Raw genomic sequence first — 25,325 nt, forward strand, 5'->3', positions numbered from 1 at the left:
AAGCAGAGCTGGCTTGTCAGGGCTGGCATGCTGAGGTATTTACAGGGAGCACAAGGGGAAGCAGCTTGGCCCTGTGTGAGAGTAGAGGTGCATGATCCAGTGCTGGTTTATGGGGGGGGGGCTAAAGACCTTGAGAACAGGGCTGAGGGGGTGCTCAGTGAGGCTGCAAGAAGTCAAAAGTGTGTATAAACCAGGAGTCAGAACAACCTAGGAGCAAGAAAACACCACTAGGGGAACGTGGCTTCCCTGGGAATACCCTTTCCTTAACCAGCCCTGCTTAATTCTGTTTGCAGAGACACAAGAGCAGATGAAGAACAACTCTGCTGAATGTGATGGGACTCTGCCTGCATTACGATGTTGGGGGGTCTGGCCATGTTAAGCAGCTGGAAACTATTTCTACCCCGCCCTGTTCCTGTCAAATCTAGCTCTGCACAAGTTGGGTGCTGTGGGAACCATGATACCTTCTGTAAAGCAGTTAGCATACAGGGGAAAAAAGATTAACCAGTTCAAATTTTAAAATTACTCTAAAATTGAGCAGCCTCCCCTACAGTGTTTGAGGATCAACTCCCAACAGCAATGCTAACTTTGTGATGATTAGCAGAGCATAAAAGGAATCTAATTCATTTTGCTTTGCACTGAAGCCAATTAACTCATTTTGCAGTTTCTGCTACCCCAGTGAGGTCTCGGAGGGGCTGACTGGATCCATCTCTGCACATGGACTATTTGGTTTACTTCCTAGCATTGTAAATTCATTGTTATATTTTTATATACAGTTTGGAACACAGGAAGTAAGTTATATCAGTATTGTTGGAATGTTCCATATTTCTAAGCTGGAAAAAATATAATAAATATGGAGCAATAGAAAGCCTCCTTTTGCTGTAACTTTCATATCCTGTTGCTGCTATTCCTTCTATGTGTGTACACCAAAGTGATTTCACCCCCAGTTTGCTAAAGCCAGCTGTGATTCATGTAAAGGTTATGTTATCCTTAGCTGCACAGTTGATTAAAACTCAGTATCCTCCTCTGTACATGACATCAGAATTGGTGCCTTCCAGGGCAATGCACTCAGCAATGAAAGGGGATCAAAACAAAGCTTCAGCTAAGGTTTCAAGCAGGGCAAAAGGGCACTGTGGAGGCAGAAAGTTGAAAAAAGTACGCTCTGCCATGTCCCCTTTCCGCAGAGCTAGACCAGAGCAGATATCCCATGCTGCAACAATTTCAGAATATTTTCAGTGTAAATTGGAGTCAAGTCCACTGATATCTACAAGCCAAACAGTGATTTTAAGCTTGTGCAACTTCAGGGGAATTACTTTAGAGTGTAAGAGCAGAGTCAGTCCCAGTGCATTTGCACTGGTCAGAAACAAAAAGCAGGCCTTCAGCAGTTCATTCAAGCTATGCAGTACTATCTTTCAGTGCAGCCTATCCCAAATGTGTACCACTCTCCACAGAAACAAGACTGGGCATGCCTGCCAGGAGTCTTGAAGTAAATGTGCTCTCCCATTTACCAAAGCACTGCATCATCTCCTAGACAGAATCATGTTCTTGCCAATATTTACAGTCTTACCAAGATGCATCAAAGCCCCCAGCAGAGATACTGAGCCACACCAGCCTGCAATAGTGAGATTTATTATCTCTTCAGTGTATCAGTGGGGGACAGGGTGGGGTGTGTGTGTGTGTGTGTGTGTGTGCATGCGCGCGCGCATGCACGCACGCACACACACACACACACACACACACACACAGCCGGAGTGAGATAGGTCCAGCCCCCAGCAGCAGGGCCATCCTTCTGCTGCTGGATTTTTCCAGCCGGAGCATCTTGCTGGCACTGCTGTAATTTATGGAAATTGGTTTCTGACGTGGGGCTTTTTCTGTTACGACAGGGACCTACCAGCTGGAAGAGGCAGAGCTGCAGTCAGGGCAGGAGAAGAGAGGGAGGGGAAGAGGTGGGGAGAGAGGGAAGCTGGGATACTGAAGAGAACAGAGGTAGAAAAAGACAGAGACACTTTAGAGACAGGTGAGTTACAACTAAGAGAGCAGGGAGAAAGGCAGAGAAAGGGAGAGAAGGAGCGCTGTGGGAAAGGGAAAGGAGCTCGGAGACTGAGTCACCCTCAGGAGGACAAGCATCAGGAGATAAGTGCAGGAAACACCCCATTATCTCAAGAAGGACCTGTTCTGTTTGAGCCATCACCATGAGCACACAGAAGAGCTGCTCTCTGCCACTGGGGCAAGGAGAAAGAGAGGAAAAAGAGAGTGAGGGTACTCCAGTCCTGGAGCCACAGGAGTGTGAGCTGGAGCTGAGGAACAAAGCTATTCTGCAACAGAAAAGGCGCCTTAAACAGGCCACACAGTTTGTGCACAAGGACTCTGCTGACCTGCTGCCCCTGGATGGTTTGATGAGGCTTGGTACTTCCAAGGATCTGGTGAGTCCAAAGGGACCCCATTTGGGAGTTGGTCCACATCCTAACAGCCCCTCCTCCCAGCATCACTGGGAACTGTCCCCATATTTGGCAAAGAATAACAGGCCCAGCAAAGACAAAACTGCTCCTCAGCATCATTTAGGTCTGGGGGAAGGCAAAGAACGACTCCCCCATTTTTTGCATGTTTTCCTATGCATCCTCACAGGGGCCAAGCACAGAGACAGGCAGACACGGAGTGGAAGAATCCAACTTTCCACTCACCCATACATTCATCTGACATGTATGTTTCCATGTGGTACTTCTCTGAAAGCCCACACACATTCCTGCAAGATCGAGCTCAAAAGCAGACCCACTCCTCTGTGCACTCAACGTGGAGGAGCAGGGAGGGAAGCATAGTTCCTGAAATTTTGAGGGGTTTATGTTTGACCTTGTCACCTTTTTTGGTTATTCTCCTTTCCCCTAATATTTGGGTTTTCATTTATTTGTTTCTAGAAGGGTAAGCACAGGGCAGGACTGCTAGCTGTGTAGCACTAATAACAGTACTGATCAGCACCTATTGGTGACATCTTTGGTGAAGAGGCATGGGAGCAAGCTCTTTGGGTGTCTTCCTGTAGAAATATAGAGCAGGCGGCATCAGGGAGGGGATTTGTTCCAGAAATCTGGGGAGAATCTGTGGTCAGGATAGACTTCACCAAGGAAGTATGGCAAGACAGGGAACCATTTCCCAGGGGATGTCTTGCTGATTTAACTGCACACATCTCCCCCTTCCTCACACATTCTGGCAATTTTTCTCTCTAACTTCTCCTCTCCACTGTGGAGTATAATTGTTCAAGGATGTGGGGGTTTAAACCCTTTTTCCAAAAAGGGATGACTCCGCCTCAGGCTCTCTTCTGCCCAATCTGCACTGTGTTGCTGCTCTAATAAGAGCGGGCCAAATAAACCAAAGTACAAGGAATTCAGAGGCATCCTGCTGGCCAGTGAGGGGGGCAGAGATGTATCTTAAGCTGCAGCACCACTCTGGGCCTGTCAGCTGGGGTGGGGGGCTGAGCAGGGGCAGCCTCTGTGGCAGAAAGCTCAACCATTTATTCCAGCTGTGTTGGTGGGTGTCATGAAAGACATTACCCCTCCCTATAGGCAGCGCTTCCCTCTGTAGCCTTAGATCATCACAACAACAACAACAAGGTTGCTTGTGTGCATGTATCTGTTTCAGGCCATTTCCCTTCTGCTTTACTTGCTCCCTTTGCAGGCCTCACCATTGCCTGCAGTGAGGCGCTGCTTTGCGCTGCAGCACAAATGTGAAGGACAGGCAGCTTCCTGGGCATTTGGGCCTGAATGGAAATCACCCTCTTTGCTTCTTCCTGAAACCTTTTAAGTTAGCAGTTCTGCTGTGAACAGCTTAGGGCCAGTGCCACAGGCTCTGTGACTGCACGCCCTCCTGCTCCCAGCGCGCTCTTCCTAGAGCTGTCCCAGCTATAGAGGATATTCCTCGGTCAGGCAGGAACAAGGGTGGCTCCTCAAAGTCACGCTGAGACTTCACCCCGTGGTCTCCCAGTCGTTTACAACAGCACACACAACTTTCAGCAGAGACTAGTGGTCAGTGTCCCTGAAGAGCAGAGCGCAGTCATTGTCTGAAGTCTAACAGGGAAGTTGTAAAAATGGCCCTTTAGCAAGGAGCAGACCTCTTCAGAGATCTCTGCCCCACAGGGAAGCAGGTCAGACCAAACCTGAGTCTGAAAGAGTCCATCCAGGCTAGCAGACAGACCAGCACCGACCCTTCATGTCATGCAGTGAAAAGTTCAGCTTGGGGAGTGGATATCCAGACATACCCCAAGGCTTGTAGTTGTGCAGTTTTCAGCAGGTAGGGCAACTTTTTGGTCTTTGTGAGCTTTCTGAGCCCAGCCACAAAGGTAGAGAGAAATAATACTACCTGCTTTGCTTTGGTATCGACTCTTATCACACCATGCCCCAAAATGAAACTGTAGTGCCAGCCAAAGGCCTTTGTACATTTTGAGGCCTCTTTGTACAGCAACTCCTGAACGTTACAGATTATAGTCTTGGCCTTAAGATGCTGGCAGTATTAAGACTGATTCTCGAGTGGTCTAAGACAGGCTTTGTCAGAATCTTTTGTTATGAACAGTTATCCTGATGAATTTAATGTTTTTTTAGGTACGAGAGTTCCTCATATGTAGACAGTGTTTGGTCACTCAAAATCACAGTGTATGTCATGCACGTTCCATAACAGAATGACTGAAATCTTTTTATCATGGAGCTAGGGAACAGTGAATGAAGTATAACTTTTCTTTTGCCATAGAAATTTTGCACTGGTGTCAGAAGGCACAAAATAAAGTATGGCACTTGAGCAAGTTCACGCACATCATGCAATACCCGGGGTGAATGTGGTAGCTCTGGTACCTCCATTTCTGGTTTATCTTGGAGCAAGAGAAGAACCAGACCTCAGATTTCAAAGAAGAATGTGCTGCATCAAGCAGTCCCTGAGACTTGATGGGCCACCGTGATATTACTGTGACACTTTGGGGGCTTGCAGATCAGAACTCAACTGTGTCTGTTGAGCTCATGATGCCTGTAGGCTTTATAAAAGAGCTTAATATTTTTGTTCTCATTTTGCAGGGAGAATGTGGAACTGAGGAAGGTTGTCCAAGGTCACCCTACAGGCCTGTACAAGGACCAGAAATAGAACTGAACTCTCCTGTTGGTCCAGTGCTCAGTTCTGCCATGGCCCCTGCCATGTCCTGTAGGAATGATAAAAGGCAGTGCAGACTCTCTTGGACTATACTGATAACAAAAGCCAGAGGGTCCTTGACAGGCAAGAGGACAAAATGTGCTCTCAGGCAGTCCTCCAGCTCCATGCAAAACCCTGTATCTATTTCCTAGTTTCATATTGCTCCCTCTGAGATGACAGGAAAGCAAAACGGCAGTAAGAAGTACTGGAAAGGTTGTTCTTGGGGAGAGTGCAAAACACCTCAGAGTTCGATAGCACTTGCAGGGGAGGAGAATTTGTTAATTCCCCAAAACATGTCTCCACTGGTAAATTAGGTACCAGAGACTCCCACCTTAGCAGCCCTGTGTGTCCTAAGATTAGAGCAAGGTCCTGAATCATTCTGAGTGGCATTTCACAAATGACGTTTTCTTACACAGTCAAAGTCAGGCTGTTACTTTTTGCCACCATTTTCCACATATTCAGGTTGTGCATTCAGCTTATGCAATCCATTAAGCAGTCTCATGGATTTTATGGGCCCATCACATCCCCAGCAACGGGGAATTAGAGCTTTCAGGGAATAACTCATATTTTCTGCTTTCTTACAACCATAAGTGTGAGATCTTTTTTTAAAGGGGGAAGAAAAAAGTAGCTGCATGAGCTAAAATATTCTGAAAGTAACAAGAAGATCCAAAGAGCTGACTTATCCCGTCCCCAAAGTCAAGATCCCTAGCTCATACCACTTCAGTAAGTCAGAGCAATGCCTTGACATTTCACACTGGAGAGTCTAAACATGATGTGTTGTGCTGCGAACCTGCTCTGACCTTTTCAGGAGTCCTGAGAGGGTCTCCCTTGTCACTGCCTGCCACAAGTCTCTTCAGGTCCCCTCTTACCATCCTCTTCCTCTCGTTGTTTCCTACCAGCCCAAGACAGACAACATTCTCCAACTCTCCATCTCATTTGGTGAGACAGAAGACAGGGAGGGCCCCAGGAGCCTGCTCTTGGATTGGATGCCCTCACAGTCCCAGAGCTCAGCTCTTCCTCATGAGTGCTTGGCCTTTTCCCAGCCTGAGTGACAAGAAAGGAACAGAGGTGGCAGCTGCAAAGGGCTTGATCTTTCTATGGGAAAGGTCACAGGGGGAGGAAAAGGTCATTTGCATGCCAGACTAAGAGGAGACAGCGGAGGGAGGATGGGAATTTGGAGACCTGCTGTCAGCTCCCTGCCTTTTTCCCATGGTCCAGATGTTAGCTGGCATGCAAACTGGCACTACACTCAAAGTATTTAGGGAGCAAAGTCAAACAGCTGGCTGTGCTGTGGGCTCGTGCAGTGGGCTGGGAAAGGACTAGGCAACAGGAACAGAGGGATGTTTTTGCTTCACTTTTTCAACTCCTGCAATGTCTCTCATTCAGAATGTGCATGATCTGACTCTTGCCCCTTGAGTAATGGGGAAACAGAGGCTCAAGGGACTTTAGGATCTTGCCCAGAGCCACTCTAGGTATGACCAAAGAGCCTGTAATAGCTCTGCTGCTCCATCCATTGGGCAAAACTGATAAGTCAGTGAGCTTAAAATTGTAACTTACACACTTCCCCGACCTCAGCATTCTGATCAACCATAAAGCTAGTCAAAAGCATACACACACTGTAGGATTACGACAGCCCATCCCATCCCAGTTGCTAGGTCTGTTCTACCTCAGATGTTTGACCTGCACATTGATAAACTGTTACACCAATCTCCTGCACCATACAGTAGATGATTTTTTTTTGGAGGAAGATAAGAATAAGCATGCTGCCTTGCATTAATTCCTTCAGAGTCATTGTCCTTCACCACATATGCAACTGTTACTGAAAACCCTATTGTCAGCTCCTGCAGAAAGGCCATGGGGCCCAGCACATGGAGAACAGGCCAAGCTACCTCCAACAGACCCAATTCATTTATGCTGCCCATTGTTGAATCAGTAGCTATGCAGGGACTGGAGGAACAGAATCAACATTGGGCAAGAACTTGAGCATCAAGCTGATGATGAAGGGGGCTTTCTTTCCAAAGCAACACTTTTCTGTGATGTATGTATACACTTGTGGGGGAAAGCAGGTTTTCACCATTTTCTTCCCTTTCGGTGCACCTTTCCTTCTTCTACTTAGAAGAAAGGGAGATTAAACTGCTATTGCTATATGGGACAGGAATAAAGCAGAATCTTTAGCCATTGATCTGGCTGATGGTGCTCCCTTCTGGCAGTGTACAACATGGGGCTTGACAGATGATCCCCCTAGTAGGAAGGGCATCAAAATAACATCACTCCTGATTGAAGGGAGCAGAGACAGGCTCTAAAGAGCATTAGAAGCTGGGTATAGTTTGCCATGCAGGGGAAACTTTCTGCTTCACTCCAAATAATTGCCTGTACACCTAAAGTTTCTGGAGTCCTGCCTTGTTACCCATATGTACATCACCCACCCACCCCTGCCTCCTTTGAAGTTGTGAGTGTGCCTGGTTGGGTGTCAGCACATACACACCAGGAACTGTATTGCAGTACCTGGACAGGTATGAGACTGCTGAGTGTATGTTTGGCTGAAGGGACAGATGTGCGTGGGAAAAGCGTGCATCAGACACGTTCTTCTTCTCCAGCGACTGCATCCCAGAGACCTGCCTGTCACAGACAGCCCAACACTTTAACATCATCTCAGAGGCTGCAGCAAACGTTTGGGATTAAAAAAAAATTCTTGGGATAACCCTATCCTACATAGGGTTGATGATCTGGGCCAAAGCGTTTGCACGCTGATTCCCATGGCTAGCAAATCTCCTAGTCCTTAAGTCCGTACTTAGCTGGGATTTCTCTTTCTTTGTGGTGGAGACAGCAGCCACATAGTGTGGTCCAGCGGCGCCTCTTGGAAGGCAATCTGAACAAGCTGCGGGGCGAGACAAGGGTTCAGTCTGCATGGGTTCAATCTCCGCTGGCAAAAGACCAGGATGAAAAGATGGAAAAGGGAGAGGACAGGAGAAAAGAAACTCCGCTCCTGCTAATACAGTGCCAGGTAAGGCAACAATATGGTGCTGCTGATTTCACAGTGATGGCAAATATTCAATGAGTTCCAGTTGCCCAGTCCCAAGGCACATTCCAAATTATTACTTGCGATGCCAGCTGGGCCACTCTTCTGCAACTGGAGAGACTAGATTTTCCACATGGCCTCTCCTAGGGTTTGGATTCAGTTCTTTCAACAGACAGAGGAAGGCCTTTCTACCACATTCATTCTAGTTGTCCATGTATGTGAAGAAAAGAGAAATTACCTTCATCACATCTCCTTCCTTTGGAAATAAGCATTCCCATGAGAAGAGGTGTTCTGTGCACTTGTAAACAGATACAGAAGCATGCATGAGCAAGCAATGTCTCCTTATCACTTCAAGGCAGGTGCTGCCCTAGGTGATTTACACAAACTGACTCCTGCCCGGTCTGATTCTTCAGGCATCACAGGACCTCCTAAGAAAGTGGCTAACTGTGCTCTGAATTAGCACTGTTTCATTTCCTCCATGGAAGCAGTACTTTTTCCCTCTATAGTTCTTTTCCTCTTATATTATCCTATAGGGCAGAACACACTCCTCTCTGGCCCTTACATATAACAAAGTAAGTCTAAAGGCTAGGGCCCATAACATGGCTTTCAGTGCTGCATGGTTAGAGCTGTTCAGTAATATGAGACTCACCAAGAGATGGACTTGGTATGCAAAATCCATTTTACAGCTGTGTTTATTCCAGTAACCTGTCCTACAAAACCTGTTATGTTACAGTAAAAAGCCTACATTTGCAACAAAAACACATCTGCCTTTCAAAATTCAGCTGGCACAATTAATTATCATATGAACACAGGCTGCTGGCAAGTTTCTGACATGTTCAGATCAAGTCGCTTAGGACCATGCAAATCTATTATCTGGTTTGTTTTCCAACCTTACTCTTGGAGACAGGCATTGCTTATCCTGGGTTTTAGCCCCTGCTGTAGTTAGGCCAACATAACTGCATGTGGGAAAAGAGACTAGTAGGATAGCTGTAAGTGCAATTTCTCTAGGTACCTGTAGTCTTCTTTGAGCAAATGAAGGTATTTCTTTTTCTTTAATCAGCTCTCTAATACAGAATGCAATACAACTCACAAAGAGGAAACTCAATGGTAAGGGGGTGTTTTTGCCAGGAGTGTACATCATACAAGGATAGCCAAGCATAGGTATAATATCCCAGGGGCAATAACTAACTCAGCATCAGAATCCACTCCTCATGCCCATTTTGTGTTTCTAACAGCTCTCCCCAGTACCCCACCTCTCATACACATTACATTTTCCTTCATAGAGGAGGGTTTGCTGGACATCACAGTCAAGGCAATAGGTCTAATGTACACTTAACTGTCCCTGAATTCAGTACCTTTTGCCACACTTGAACCTTCTAACATGTAAGAAAGAGAAGCTCTCCTCCCCTTCTCTTCAGTCTTGCTGGTTTTCATGATCATGTTCCAGATGTGAAATTCAGAAAGTCTCATCTGTAAGTGGTGGTTCTACAGCAGGAAATAGAACCCATAGGCTGTAGGTTCATTTTAACCAGATGGATGTGTGGCGACCTTCTGGAGAACTGCTTACTGCCTAGTATGGCGTAGTTGTTATTAGAAACAGGATGTGGCCCTGGGGAAGTCTTTTCTCTGTGAAAGAACCTTGTGAGAAAAGATCATCTGCAAGCATAAAGCTTCTATTTGTACTCATGCAAGTATACTGAAAATTTCAAAGTGGTGATAAATGCATCAGCTAGTCACTAGTCACTGAATTTGGCTAGGAAATAAAGCTGAATACATGTAGACATCAGTAATTAGCACACAGGGAGACCAGGCTACCAGTGTTTTCACTTGAATGGATTTATAGCTGCTCTGTGACTAAGGCCTTGTTTGGTACCAGAGATCATGGACAGCCCCAGTCTGTAATATTTATTCTGCAGAGTCACTCATCCTTCTATTTACTTAGGCGGGTTGCTCACACAATGTTTTAGCAAAGTGCCCCTTCTTTGTGGCAGTTTTCATGAGGCACTTGGAAAGCCTGCCATGTGACTGACATCTGCACAGTAAAAACAAACTGTTATTTTTGTAACGTGGCTTGCCTTGTGTTCAATTGGAAATAGATGCTGAAAAATTACTGTGATATCTAAGGCTGCTTTTCCTCTGTGCCAAAGCCACCTGGGAAACAGCCTGGTTGATTAAAGCAGCTTCTTGACTTTGGAACCGATATTATTTCAGAAAACAAGGTTGTTCATAAATGATGATCCTTACTGATTCCCATCCTGTCTTTCATTTTCTTCAAAATTTGAATAATGCACATTTAAATAAAGACTAATGGTAACTGATGGTAGTAGACTGAAAGTTCTGGGGCAGAGATGAGACTCGGTAATATGATGAATAGTCCTCTAAGTCCAAGAAGGCTTGAGGTGCTCATTAGTTCATCATGTACTCTTCACCTAATCTGGGTTATCTTTGTGGTATGCTGGACCAAGAATTTTTCTCTGGCTCCTGGTGAGTCTTCTGGGCAAATGGTTAGCAGTGTAATAGGAAGGTGGATAGCTTTTGTGAGGCTGCTGGAGCTGAAAACTGCTCTCGACTGCTTACCACCATTACAGAGTCTGAAATGTGCTTCTATAGAGAATAATCACTGTCCTGTTAGATCCTAGCAAGTTTCTAACTTGCAACTTTTCCAACTTGCTCTGGAACAAAACTCAAGAGTTTGTCCAGTAATATAGTTTAGGTTTATTATCACAACAATGCTAACAGCTTATGCCTCTTAATTCTGTCTGCTCCCAAAGTGATTCCCTAGGAATTTCTGTCCATACTCCAGCTATTCTGCTTTTGAAGAGCTGATACAATGCCTTTTCTGCATGGAAAGCATAGACATTACAGAGCTCTAAAAGTGGAGAGAAGGGAAGACATTTGTCCTCTGGGTCCAGTCCATTTCCAGGCTGTTCTCTATCTAGAAGCCTGAAGTTTATAACACCAGTTTTTGCTATGAACAGCTGCCGCCATGAGGCAAAGTGGGTTCTCTCCAATGGGCCTTGGGGAAAGGAAAGGAGTAGACAGCAGAGGCCTCTATGGGCAGGCACTGCCACTAGTCCTGGTTGTTTAAAGTCCATATGCCAGACAGCCTGGAGTCCTGCTGCAGTGGTTTCTCCTGAGCAAGCAGAAGTATTGGCAAAGTCAGAAGGTTCTAAATGTAGCACTTTGCATCTCTTCCCCTTTTGTGAGGCTCTAGCATCTTCTCCTACATATCTGCAGTAGCTTTTTGCCAAGGGGCAGAGGGTAGGCATGAATGGAGGGTGAGAAAATGGGTGTGTTTTGGAAATAGGCAGCAGCTCATCTGGGTCTCCCAGCTGTCATTGTGACATGCATTACCATAGGAGAACAGTTCAAGCTGCTCAGCAATGTAAGCTGCAACTGCTCATTTGTGAAAGAGCTAGGAGGGATATTCCTATGTGGAATGTGTAAAGAACTTCAGGGAGAGCTTCTAGGGGCTAGTTTCTCAAGTCTTTAATTCTGCTTCATGAATCTTCCAGCTGGGATCAAGCTAGTGGAGTTTTGTGTGCTCCCAATATGCGACTTCATAGTTCTCTGGCAATTTCCATATCATGTGCTAAAGAGCAGCCTTGCAGGTGCCAATAGTGGCTGAGAACATAGATGCCAGTGTGGCTGAGACCATGAGACAGGCATAGGGTAATGGGGAAGGCACAGTGCTGGAAGGCAGAAGTTTGTGAGTTCTGCCTTGACTTTGACCATGCTGTATTGTCTAAGGGACCTGCCTTGTTGAGTGTTGTAAGGAGTCATAAATGTTTACAGACACATGGGATTATTAACTAACTTAGACTAGTAAATCAAGCTGAAAAAGAAAAACATTGCAAAAATACTATGTGAGATGATAATTGTTTTTGCGTGCTATAAGTAGGAGAGAAGTAGTATGCTTTCATCCCAGTCTTCTCTCTCCATTGAGATACTGCGGTGACTTATTCTTACTGCCTTGAAATATTCATGGCATTTGTTCCAAAGTGTAATAATTCTTTAGGAGTAAGACAAACTTTTTTTTCAATTTTAAAAAAGCAAAACTGTAACAAATACATTAGGAACTGTTGAAAATATGCATCTGTGTAGATTCAGCTGAATTGAAATTCTCCTTGTTCCTGGATGAGGCCACATATGGTAAATGCTCATCCACTAACATTCTTTGAATATACATCATATATATGTGATGCATATATAAGTCTTACATGATTTGTGGTGAACTCCGTAAAAGAGAATATGCTGAGCTATCTAGCTCCAGTGATCTTGCAATTACCAGAGTAACAAATTTCTCAACTAAGTGGCTTTTCTAAGAAGGTGGTGTATTTAAATGTTCAGAACCATGACATTCTCTATGCTGATATACTTCAGATGTGCCTGGGAGTTTAGATCAGAGAAAAAGCTCCCAGGCAAAACAGACTTGACGTTTCCAGCACATACTGTCTGAGGTTGCCTTGAGTGCAATTGGCACTCAAGCTACTAAACGGTGTCATCTCTGCAGTATTCCAATATTTTTCACAGGAGCTGCTTTCTTCTAACAACTAACAAATAGCACATTTTTGAAAATGAAATCTTGGAAATATTGGATTTTGCTCTCCTCAATTAATCCATGTAGAAATCATAAACAGATTTAGCTAAGAAGTCAGGAAATAGAGACATTATTTTCCTTGACCCCACTGATGCTATGCTGTGAGTCTCTGATGGCCATACGGATCTGCTTACACTGTTTCAAGTATTTAAGCTCTTGACAGTAGTGAGGATAACAGTAGAGGAGCTGTGGGAGCGTGCTGCTGTTTGTGACTAGCCCATGGCACTGGCTTCCACAGTGGAAGAAAGAGAAGGAATCACAGGCAAAATATTAATGACAGCAGGAGGAAAATAAACCTCCCAAGAGGGAAACATCACGGTTCAGTTCTTTTAGTGTTTGTGTAAGACAGATTCTTGAAGAAGTAGGCGGTCAAAAATGGGTATGGTTAGGCACTATGGGTGGGTGCAAGATAGACTGTTTAGCTAGGAGTTACTCCATGTTTTCCATTTTCTTTTCTAAGTTCCTGTTCCTCCCTTTTTTCTGCACAGATTTCTTGCCAATCCTAGTTTTCTAGGCCTCTGCCATATACGAGAGCTGCGGTTACTTCAGCACCTCTGGCTTGCCATTAAGGTCCTCTGTGCAGAAGGGACAGAAAACAGGTGGTAACCACATCTATTGTTCCTTTTCAAGTGAAGAGCAGTGAAGAGATGAAGTGGGCAAGGCATTGGAGATGGTTCCAGTAAGATCATGCAGTGGTGGCTTTGGTGTGGTGTGCAGAGTTCAATCTTTCTCTGTCTTCTCTATATGACGCCAGTTGTGAATATTGTAACTGTAGTGTTCATGTCATTCTTCCTTAAAGAGCTGCCTAGGAATTTACTGTAAGCCCCACACAAAAGTAGACGCTGCTTGACTAGGTAGCCACTCTGATTCAGGAGTCATTTGGATGTGCCAGTTACCTGAGTATCTGCCTTAAATTCAAGCTCTTCTCAAGGATGCTTGTCCAGGATGCTCCTGCTTTTCCCACAGATTCCTCCTTCTGGAAGCTGGAGGCCGAAAGTACTCGGAGCAGACATCTAGCCCTGGAACATTTTGCCCTGTGACACTAGAAGAAATGGAGAGAGGAAACCTGCAAAGGCTGAAACATATGCGTGTATTTCTTTAGAACCTTTCTTCTTATCAATTATTGCTCTGCTAATAAAATCCATGTGGGTTTCCTGAAAAAAACTCACTAGTTATGCATCTTTTGACTGGAATCCTGCTAAGTTAAACTTGCTAATAATAGACAAGTGTCTAGGCAATCAAATACAAATTAAAGACAAGAAATTCCAAAGGAAGCCCTGGCAGAAGTTTGCAGAGCATAAGGGAGCCTCATTGACTTGGATGAGTCTCCTGCCTACTGCCTAAACACCAAGCCTTTGGCTACGTTGCTATACAAGATATAAAGGCTTGTCACAATACTGGAGGAGTGGGTATGTCAGTTCTGAGACCATAATAATCTGTTGTTATGTTTTTTCTAGTGCCAAGGTCAGCTATTGAAAGCAACTGTTAACACTGGATGTCAACCAAATCTCATCTCCAAGAGCTGTTTAAAACAGCTGGGGTAAGTCTTTGCACAGTAGAAAAGGACAGATAGCTAAAAAAACCTATGGCAAAGACCTAGGCACTGAAATGCCACTCTTGATTCCCAATCTCAATGATAATAGTTATAAGCTTTGCCTGTGCACATGGCTGCTTAGGACAAGATGCGAGGGTGGACTACAGGGCAGGCATCAGGAGCACTGGAAAAGTTATGTGTAGATTGCAGACTTGAAGGCAGAGCTGTGTCATTCTGGCTTTGTGTACTGCATGGCAAAGAGGTCCAGCTGATGGTCACCAGGTGATATGAGCAACTCAGCTGGGTAGTGCATTATGGTTTGCCTTGTGGAATCTGCCTCCAGACATCACTTTTCTGACTGTGGTTCCTCCGATTCTGGGCCTGTTGCCAATGAGATGACAAAGTGCTGGCAATCAGTGAGTCCTGTTCTTCATCCTCTTTCTCCAGTTGAGGCAGTAACACCTCTTGTGTCTCACAGGCTAGAAGAGGTGTCTGTCATGGACTGTGGAGATCTCTCTCTTCCCATCCCCAGCGTTGTTGGCCGAGTAGAACACGTGGAGGTGCAATTTGGCCAGGAGACAGTTCTGTGTTCAGCATTGGTTGTAGGTGAGAGCACCAGCCCCTCCTTTCCCCAGCTTTCCTATGTCCCTCTCTCCCTGCCAAGGGCATTTAAATGGATCTGTGAGAAAAGGGTAAGGTGGTGGGAAGTTGGTGATGTGGTCACCTGCACTGTTGACATAGCTCATCATGCACTGTGAATACCTTCAATGTAATCACAGACAAAGAGCATAGGAAGAGTACAGAGAAGAGCGCCTGATGCTGAAAGGGGATAGAAATGAGGTGCTTTTTTGTTGTAACCCAGGATGTGGAAAATTCTCTTTTCCTTTTAAAATAGACCTCTCTTAAAACTATCCAGACTGCTTGATTAGTCCTCTGGATGCGCTGTGTTCTCCTGTGCCCTTGGCTGGCTGGATGCCTCCAGAGAAACTGACAGAGGGTACAGCTTATTCCCTGGAGTGTTTCTCTGTGTACCCATCTACCTCTGCTGCAGGGAGTGCCCTAGAAGAACATGGTAGCCCTGGACTGCTGAATCCCCCAAGATGTCCTGAGGTGGGACACTTTGGAGGAAGGAGCTGTAGAAGACAAAGCCCAGTAACTAGGCACAGGAGCACACCCAGTGCACAGCAGAAAGACTGCACATCCTGCATTTACATTAAACTCTATGCATGTTGAACACAACTTACTGGCCCTTTTTTTCTGTCCTTTCTTCCCATTGCCTTTATCTTTCTCATCTTTGATGACTACTGTTCACTCTTTTACCTCCAGGGCCTTCCTTGCCCCCTGTCTCTTTCATGTCCATTCCTCCTGCTTTCCTGGTCTAGAAAAAGGTTCCTCCTTGTCCACACCCCAGCTCACTCTCCTTCCCTGATTCCCCCTCTACTTGCTCTTGTCCTTCATGGGAAGACTGCTTTAGTGCTGGCACAGGTGAATTTAGCCTGGTAGCACCTATCCACTGATATAGATATAGAAAGGGCTGCCTAGAAGGAGCAGAATTGCCCTATCTGTGCTCAATGTGTCTCAGAATTGGCACACAGCATTCTTGCTTATGTGGAGTAAAATATAGCCAACACTTACAAGGCCAGCAGGCATGCAGGAACTGTTAAGGATGCTACAGGTGCCTGCAGAATCCTGCAGGCTCCAGGACCTGGGGATTCCTCCTTCCTGGCCACTGATGTCCAGCTGAGTGCAATCTAAGACCCAGGAGGTCTCTCCATCTCAGTTCAATGAATGTGGCTGCTGCTGTTCAAATTTGCAGGTTTGGCCAGTAGCAAGGTTCAGCATATATTTCTGAGGGGTACATACATGGATGACACTGACAAGGCCAGCCACACAGACTACCACAGACAGAGCAACGCCGTCACCAGGACTCTCATAAACATGAACTGCACTCAGATAAACTTCAATACAGATAGCGCAGTCCTGTTCCTCCTCTCCAGCTGATCAGGATTGAAGTTCACTAGTGAAAACGCACATATGCTCACTCTAGATTCATAAGCACACTCACATTCACAGATCCCGCGAAACTCAGCCTGACCTCTAGGTCTGTCTAACATTTGTGTCTGGACACTAGGCCCTTTACCCAGCTGCTGGCTCAGACTGAGTCTTTCCAGATGTCCTTCTACTCGCCAGCTAGTTCAGCTTGAAGTTTGCTAGCAAATTACGCATATGCACACACACAGTATTAAATTCACTGGGGAAATGTAAAAACACCCAAGTCTTTCCAGTTGCTGGCATTTACACCTCTCACACATAACCCTGGTCTCTCCAGTTGCTGACTCATAAGTTTACGGGCCCTGTGACCCGTGGGCCCTTTTCCAGTTGCTGGTATCCAGACCTCTCCTGCATACTGGTCTCTCCAGCTGCTGGCACCTTGACCTACTGCCCTGTGACCCACAGTCCCTTCTACAGCTGCTGACACTTAGACCTACGAGTTATATGGCCTGCAGTCTCTCCAGATACTGGCACAAAAACCTCTCTTGCATGCCAATCCCTGCAGTTGCTGGCACATAGACCTATTGGCCCTGTTACCCGCAGCATCATCTCCAGTAGCTGGCACTTAGGCCTTGCACGCTCTCACAGGATAGAGAACGAGATTACTCAGAAAAAATAGTTAAGAAAAGGATTTAAAAGGAAGACAGGATAGACGGCAGTCATTGGACACAGGACTCAGTCTGACAAGTAAACTCACCAGCAGTCTGCTTACATGTGACTGGCTCCTTTAGCCCCCCTTTCTGCACTTTCCCATGTTTGTTCCTCCCTGATCCACCCTGATCCATCCCTTTCCCTGCCTTTGGCCCTTCCCCTAAACAACTCATAATAACAACTTTCGTTGTTATTTGTTATTTACTTTATACTGAATAATCTTTAATCAGATAACTTAATTAATCAGATACTCTCACATTTCACATAATCTTATAGGAGGGAGACACTTTCTTTAGAGGGGCAGTCAAGGTATGTATAGTCTTCAGCCTGACCAGTCTCTTCTCTTTTCCCAGATGATGAAATGCTGGAGTTCTGCATTGGTCTCCAGACCCTGTTGTCTCTCAAGGTAAGGAGTAAGCTTCTTGCTTATTGCAGAGCTCCTCTCAATGAGTCCTCCAAGGTTTGGTTGCTGGAAGCATCAGAAATGTCCAAGGCTTCTGGAGTGCCACTTGTACTGCTTGCTGCTCAGCTCCCTAGCTGACTGCAGTATGCTCAGAGTCACTGATCCCTTTCCCAACCCTCTTAGAAGGGACTAATAAAGGAATTACCCCACAGGACACTACAGCATCTCCCATTCTTGTTATTTCTCACCACAATGGTTGGAAATGAGAAGATGAGACTGAGGAGGAAGAGACTGTAAAGAGGAGGGCACAACGTGCCACTAGAGTTATTTCTATGTTGCCTTTTGCAGGCAGACATGAACAAGCTCTGTCCTTGCTTTGAGTCAAATGAAGCTGTATGGCTACATCCAATGTCCAACAATGACTGGACACAGGTGGAGAGAGTCCTCTCCTTTCGTCAGCTCAGCTCAGGTTTAGTGCTGTGATCAGCCTGTCTCCTTGGCAGCTCAGAACATGGCCTCAGCAAACTTGCTTCTGCCTGCCAAATATGTAGTTACATAGTGGGATTCATAAAACAGGAAAAGCATTGGGCCGAAAGGCTGAGTGATGCGAGGACATGACCCTAGAAGGAGTAAAACTGGAGGAAGGGAGGAGGGTGGCACTGTGGGGGGTTTGGAGAGGAGTCCAACAGAGGGAATTGGAGCCAGGAGGTAGAGCCATGGCAGGGAGAGGGAGCTATGAGGCCTCTCCAAATCCAAAGTGAGTATGTTTGATGGTTCTCCAGCTTCTCCCTAGTCACAGACATAATGACTGAGGTACTTGCTATCTGAAATGTGCAGTGAGTAACTGGCTCTCCCCTTCTTAGTGCTGCATCGACTTGGAGGAAGGAGTCCTGAGATTTAAAGCGCTGAGTCAAGAGCTGCCTTTCCTACATGCCTCTGAAGAGCTTGGTCAGTGACTGGCTGCATACCCCATCTCTGGGGGTGAGGAGACTTGCTGCCATATGAGAGATGAGGGTGAGGTTCACATGCCTCTAACCTTGCTGACTTCTGGCCTGAGGCATTCACTGGGGAGTGAGAAAAAGGCAAATGGGAGCTGGAAGCTGTTGTTGCTGGGAATGCCTCTTCTTGGGAGAGTTCTCTGCTCTTTCAATGAACCCTCCTGCTTGTCCCCATGTGCTGAGTGGGCATTTTATTCTTGTTTTTCTGTCTCTCCCTGGTCCCTTCAATTTCTGTTTCTGCACTAAATTCACCCTACCCTTTCAATAACATCTTTTTACAATGCACTCTATTCATGAGACAAGGGAGAGTCACTTTGAACAATCTCCAGTTGTTCTGTGGACAGGGAGGTGATGCTTTCTCCAAAAGCTTCCAGAGAGCATTATGAATGCTTCCCTTTTCTCTCTGCCTGGATGAGTGGACTCCTTTCTCCTTGCTTTGTGGGAAGGGGTTTGTGGCCAGTCCCCTCACCTGCATGCTGGGAAGCTGGATTTTGTTTCTTTTTGCTGGCTCAGAGCAGAACAGAAGGATTTTCTTGGAAAAACTTTGCAACAAGAACAATTCCAGAATTCTTAATTCTAAGAAATCTTTGCAGAAATGCTGAGCTTAGATGCCCAGAGTACAGTGAATGCTCACAGGTGCTTCAGCTTTGCCAGTGCGTCCTTGTTACTAGGCTATATTAATACAAATGGCAATGCTTAGTATATCTTGTTACGCATAGTAACCAGACTTGCACACCCTATTCTTCTGACCAGGCCTCTCCCCTCTGTACTCCAGCTTCTAGAGCTTCATTCCTATCACCTCTGCTGCATCGTCAAGCTGAGCTCCTGCCACTCAGTTTAAATGCTGCGGTGAATTACAGCACCTAGAGTCTTCTGCTCTGTCAGCTGCTTTCTTTCAACTTGAAATCTAGTGATTGGACACAAATACATCATCAACCGCAAGCCCTGGCATCTCACAGCCCATCAACTTTGGTACTCCTGCATAAAACCAGGGAACTAGACTTTCTTGCAGTATCAGCTCAGTTTAGAGAACTGTGGACTCATCTAGGTTGAACTAGATGGATATTAAGTCACTTGTTTTTTTTTATTTGCATCCTAGAGCATAGCTGTGTGATAGATACATTGTCTGTTTTTTACTAGCTCTAGGAAGGATGCACCAGGACAGCTTGCTCCACGCCTGGAAATGATCACAACTAATATTTTTCATAATATTTAGCACAAATATTTCCATATCACACTTGAAACCCAATGAAGTCATCTCCCCATGACGACTGATTTTCTATCCAATCTCTCCACAATATCCCTTTATCCACCCATAAAATATCATGACATCCTCATTTTGCCTGTTGTCCTGGAATACACATTGCCGGCTCTCTTCTTGCCTTATCAAACCTCTCATCGTTTATGTTGTGCTTCTTAAAGCACTTGTGGTTGCTTCCCCCCGCACCCTGTTAGTTCTTTCCTAAACCAGATGCTGGACTCTGTAGTTTAATACATGGTAAAACCAGTGGAGTTACTGCCTGAGTGATACATGTGACACACTTACTAATACTAGCTGCTGTGGCTGGCCTCTGTCCCTCCTAAAAGCAGCATCAGGTTGGTGACTTTTATTGTTAGTTATATCCTCCAGCCTCTGATGCATTGCTTGGCTTCTCAGGTATTCTTCCTCTTGTGCATCTGATTATTTCTTCCTGTGTGAACTGCTTTCCATGCATCTCCTGAATGATACCAACAGTTTGTAGAGATTTTTTTCATTTGTATCTGCACCCATGGGCTTCTCAATAATCTTGTTTCCCAAAGTACCAGTAATCCCTTCTGGATTTGTATCACCTGCATGTCTGGCTACCTGCTCAAGTTAGGAGTCTTTAATGACAGTTCACACTTGTGACCCATCCTGCTGCCAGCTGGATTCCTGCTGGTACCCAGGTCATTCTGCTGAAAAACTCGTTTGTGTTAGATGAGACACTTCCTCCTATGTTCCTGTGTGTAGCAACTCACCCAGCTTCCAGCTCTTGCATCCCTCTAGAAATAGCATGGGGAACTATGGCAAATAACCTACTAAAGCTGACAAATAGCATGTCCGTTGCATCTCGTTACTCATTAACCTTGCTGATCTCTTAAAAAATAAATCAAGGATCTTCCCCAAATCAGACTGAAACCAATAGAAATCTTTTCATTCATTTAAGGGGTGCCGGACTGGATCCTACAGAAAGTTGGCATGACTTTGAGTTGACGTCTCCATTTTCACTGCTGCCTGTCACTTACAGCCCTGCATATGCTTGCACATGAGCTGCTGTTGGAATTCACCACGTGCTGTTCTCACATGTCAGTCTTGGCATACTCTTTTTTTGCTCATCTTCAGAACATCCTCCAGTCCTTCTGAAGCCTTTCTGGGATTCACATGCCTCAATTCTCAAATCATTAGAAGTTCAGATTCGTCTGCTAATTAATGTGCTAAGGCAGGTGGAAATCCCAAGCTCTGCCTATCTATTCTTCTGCTCTCTGCATAATGAAACCCTCTTGGCCTCCTCTTCACCTCCACCCAAGTGAGTCATTCACTCTCCCACACTGGTAACAAATTTGCTCTTTCCAAAAGCAGTCTTTTCCTTCTTTAGATAATCCTTTTAACAACACTTTCAATATACACTGGCTGCTAATACTCTCTTACATTCTGTCACTATCTTGCCAGCCTTTCCCCTCTGCTCTTAGCAATTGCATATATGAATGCAGGTTGTACCACTTCTCAGTCACAGACAGGATGTTTCCAGCAAGTACTAAGTCAGTGTGAGAGAGCTATTAGAGTCAACTGTGAAATCAGTTCCAGAGTATGAGGCATGCTCTTCATCCTCCTGCTGGCCACGTCAATTGAACATCCAGGTCCCCTCAGTAAAATTATCTTCCTCCTGACTATTGAGGAACCTGTTGGAAACAGTTATCCTGAAACCTCCCCATCAAGCTTTGTTGCAGGCAGAATTTACAGAAAAAACTATGACTAAATTGAGACCTGCTGGTCATAACACCATAGCTTACAGCCCGCTTCAACTCATTCTGTAAGTTACAGTCTAATCCTACACTGTCAGTACCTGCTTTGAACAGAACTTTTGGTGGGCTTCCATCTCCCAGAATTCCCTGGTATTAAATGACATATTGCCACTAACCCTAACACATGTATTCTGGATTAATGCACAAATGTGTTTTGTCAAAAGATCAGCCTTCTTGATGTTGTGTCATTACATGGGACCCCCAGCTTCCATAGTGAAAGAGAAAAATTTTGGTTTTCAAAGATGCAGAGGAGTTATAAAATAGGATTGATAATGCCTTAAAGAAGCAAGCTCAACTCTACTCACATGAAACACTTATTATTAAAAATCTCCTGACTTTAGGGAGTCCAATATGTCATTTTTAAGTGCGTTGACAAGGCTGAAGACCATTTCAACTGTAGTTTCCTTTGGAAAAGCTGGTTACACAGACACATTTCTCTGCCCCCAGCACCAGTCACCCTAGTTGTTTGGGGGGGGGGGGGGAGTTGGAAACTGTCTAAAGGTCTTTTCCACTAGAGATGAAAAAAATGTTAAAGTTTTCATATGGAAGGTGGAAATTTAGTACGAACTGCCATCCTGAAGCAAGATACAGCTACATCTTCTGTGTGTCCAAACCTACCATTCTAAGACGGCCCACCCCTCCAAAATAGGCAATGATATGTTATCATTTTGGGGAGAATATCTCTGAACCTTTGTGTTGGTCAGATCTTACTAGGGCTACTTTCCAGTACTGTGGACAGAGCAGCTCTGAAAGACTGATACAGGGAAGTATCTGTCACAGCAAGCCTTTGGAACAGTCAGACAAGTAGGTGTTAGGTGTGAAATACATATGGCTGAACCTGCCCTGGCATGGCGAGATGGACTAAGTGACCTTCTGAGGCCCCTTCCAAGGCCTGCGTGCAAGAGGTAAACCCCTCCCAAGAACATGCATCATTCTGAAGCCAAAATCACATCATTTGCCTTGCCAAGCTTGGGGGACACTTGGCCTTTGAAAGGAACAGGAGTTCCAGCCAGCCACAATCCCAGAGGCTTGCTCCTTCTCTCACCATTAGATGGTGAGTTATGGAAATGAAGACTATTCTGCTGCCTACATAGATTTATAGTCCTCCTTTACAAGAAATTCAACCAACAAATGCCAGGTTATACCTGGAGAATAATGGAAATGACGGCATCCAGCAAAGTGTTCATAAGAACAGGAGGAGGGATGGACAACAGGTTTATTGTCTCTCAGAAAAACAAAAAAATTCTCCCTTTATTTTCTTGCTAGTAAATTGAACCAAACCTGCAAACTGCTTATCCTCAAATGCCCACACTGTCTGAGAACTCTGTTGGACTCATTTTCTGCACACTGTCCCCCATACATAGAAATGTATCTGGCAAGTCCTGCCCCATGGGAGAGCTTCCTGCCACCAGTGGGTATGCTAACCTGCCACTGAGTGGGATGCAGCAAACACTACTTGTTGCTGCATAGGAAGGAATAACTTCTAATTTCAACTCTGTGAAGTGTGTTGGCTATGGAGGACAAAGAGGCATTAAGTTACCACGAAACTATAATAAAGCAACCGCATCTCTTCAGAGAAGGAGCCACATCAGCTCAGTCTCTGAGTGGACATACATGCCACAGAAAATTGAGGCTAGTGGAAGTGACATCAGTAGCCAGCCTTTTACATTGTCACTTTGGCATTCAGGGCATGAAAAAGAAGCAGGGAAGGCACCTTTTGGCCAAGGAACAGTACAAAAGTCCTGACACACTTCGCTGTAGACCGTTCTCTTCTTTTTTGTGTGTGTGCAAGTGGAACGGAAACAAAACGCATCTGCAAGTCCCTTTAAGTACTATAAGCAAAACAGAACTGTCAGGAAAAACCCTCAAACACTACTATTTTCCCTCTCCAATGGTTTCAAGAGCTGCAGAGCTTTGGGGATCAGATGTTCTGTAGTATCAGTATCCTCTCTGCTCTGCTTTCCACAGTGCAGCATGTGGGTACTTGCATGGTGCACAACAACGTTATCCTCAGGCCAATAGGAGAAGAGGGCTAGGCTGCACAGGTTATACTTGCCCTGTCCAACACTCACATGTTTTTGCCCCATTTTCTTTTAGAGATGGTTCCTAGAAAAATGTTCTCTCTCTTGCACTAGCCCTTTCCTGCTTCTTCTAAAAAAATTAACAGTCCAACAGTGGATCAATTTGACCTTCTTTCCTTGGAAATCATTTGACCCGTGTGGCAAAGCCTGTTTTGTATAAACAAGTTCCAGTCATACAACCATTTGTACCCCTTTGTGCTCATGTTGCTAATAAAGGTTTCCACTGGGCATGGACAGCCAGCATTGAGTTGTTCTGTTGTCAGTGTAGACAATTCTCTTTTGCTGCTAGGGCTCAGGAAAGATTTACAATGCAGTAAATCTGAAATAGCCTGTAAGCCCCAACTGACAGATGAGTTCAGCCTGGCCTGACTCACAGGCAAATAAAACGCTTCAGATAATGCTTCAGGAAGCTCTTAGATCCCAGCAGGGGATCACGAGAGAAAGTATTTCTGTGAAGAATGAACCCTACCCTACCAAAATAAAACGATGCTAAGCAGCGCCATGGCAGGTATGCATTGTGGTAGGGCTCCCTCCGATCCTATCAAATCTGATGGTGCACATAGCCAAAGAGCTCATCATCTAAGCAGCAGTATACGTGCCAAGTTGTGCAAGCCAGGACTGAGAACCCAGGCATTGCTGTGCTGTATCACTTATAAGCATCCTGTCTCTGTCCCAAAGTGGAGAAAGAGCAGCAGTCTGTGTTCAGGCTTGAAGAGCAGCATACCAAGACGCAGATCTGTTGTTCAGGGATATTCTGGAAGTGCCTCCAGAATTCTGCTTTGCTGAGCCCTGCTCCACTGTGGTCCCTCTTGGTGTAAGTTTCACTAATTCTGAAGTGCAAGACTAAAACCAGGTAGTAACAGGGCTAGGGAGAAAGTATCTCAGAATAGAGTGAAACCTAACTGTTCACCCTATGAGGAGATGCATCTGCTCCTTCCCAACTCAGCTGGGTCCCCAGGGAAGGAGACAAGGATAGTAGCTGTTGTTATTTCACCTGAAGTTCTAGGGGAAAGAAGGAAGAGAGTTATCACTTGTTACTGTCACCATAGCAGCAGCACTAGGTTTTGAGGATCAGAAACCTAGTATATTGTTTTCCTGCTACTTCTGAGACCTATCAGATCTCATCTTCCTTAGGAAAGTGCAGCACGACTGATTAAAGGGTCACACTAACTAACCTGCCACCAGCTCCACTCTGTGTGGTAGATGCCCACTTGGACTGGTGGCTGTACATCTCAGCATCATAATTACTGGCAGAATTTTTCAAGGTTACAAGCCCCAAGACAATTCCTTGCTTTAGCTCACCAGTAGACACTATCAGCTCTCCAAGGCTGACAAAACTCAAGCACTGCTGCTCCCATCTTCCTCCAGCCTGAGCACTACTGTTACCAAAGCACCATTATACCTTCAGAGCTCCTGCCTCAATGAAGAGTCCAGTTGGACACAAGCACTTAGTATCACAGGTGGACATTTAAAAATTCTTCTCAGTGAGGCCATTATAATGGAGAAGCTTCCAGCACAGTTAGAGTCAGAAGATAGAATGGTCTGAAAAGCAGGACGAGTGCTGTTCCACAGCTCACTGTTACAGAGCAGAGCATACCACTTCAGCAGCTGTCCTCTGTAAAACTCTTGCAAATATATGGATGTAAATTGCAAAGAAAAGTGAGGGGTCATTATGTAAAAATCCTGCCCTTTTCCCATGGTCTCTATTTCAACAACAGATCTTTTGGCCCAACAGCAAGACATCCCTTTCCTCCATACAAAGTTCCTTTTTCTTGTTAGGCCTGCTCT

The 25,325-nt window shown here is 45.3% G+C and overlaps 1 protein-coding gene across 5 annotated transcripts; it reads left to right on the forward strand.

Moving 5' to 3' along the window:
- Window positions 1-1,748: 1,748 nt before the first annotated feature.
- NRIP2 (nuclear receptor interacting protein 2) lies at window positions 1,749-23,771 on the forward strand. Of its 5 annotated transcripts, XR_011143128.1 has the most exons (7): window positions 1,749-2,420; window positions 7,985-8,161; window positions 14,234-14,316; window positions 14,789-14,916; window positions 17,367-17,419; window positions 18,280-18,430; window positions 20,601-23,771. XR_011143128.1 is itself a non-coding variant. In XM_009682305.2 (6 exons), exons 1-6 carry the CDS (start codon window positions 2,190-2,192, stop codon window positions 18,370-18,372), a joined length of 765 nt encoding a protein of 254 aa, XP_009680600.1. In that variant the 5' UTR covers window positions 1,749-2,189; the 3' UTR covers window positions 18,373-23,771. The 5 variants fall into 5 exon arrangements, 3 of the variants coding, with proteins under 3 accessions (XP_009680600.1, XP_009680599.1, XP_009680602.1); XM_009682305.2 differs by having other exon boundaries at window positions 18,280-23,771; XR_695227.2 differs by lacking the exon at window positions 20,601-23,771 and having other exon boundaries at window positions 14,789-17,419; window positions 18,280-18,324.
- The last annotated feature ends 1,554 nt before the right edge of the window (window positions 23,772-25,325 follow it).

Source organism: Struthio camelus, chromosome 1 (assembly GCF_040807025.1).
Source record: "Struthio camelus isolate bStrCam1 chromosome 1, bStrCam1.hap1, whole genome shotgun sequence".
Taxonomy (NCBI): domain Eukaryota; kingdom Metazoa; phylum Chordata; class Aves; order Struthioniformes; family Struthionidae; genus Struthio; species Struthio camelus.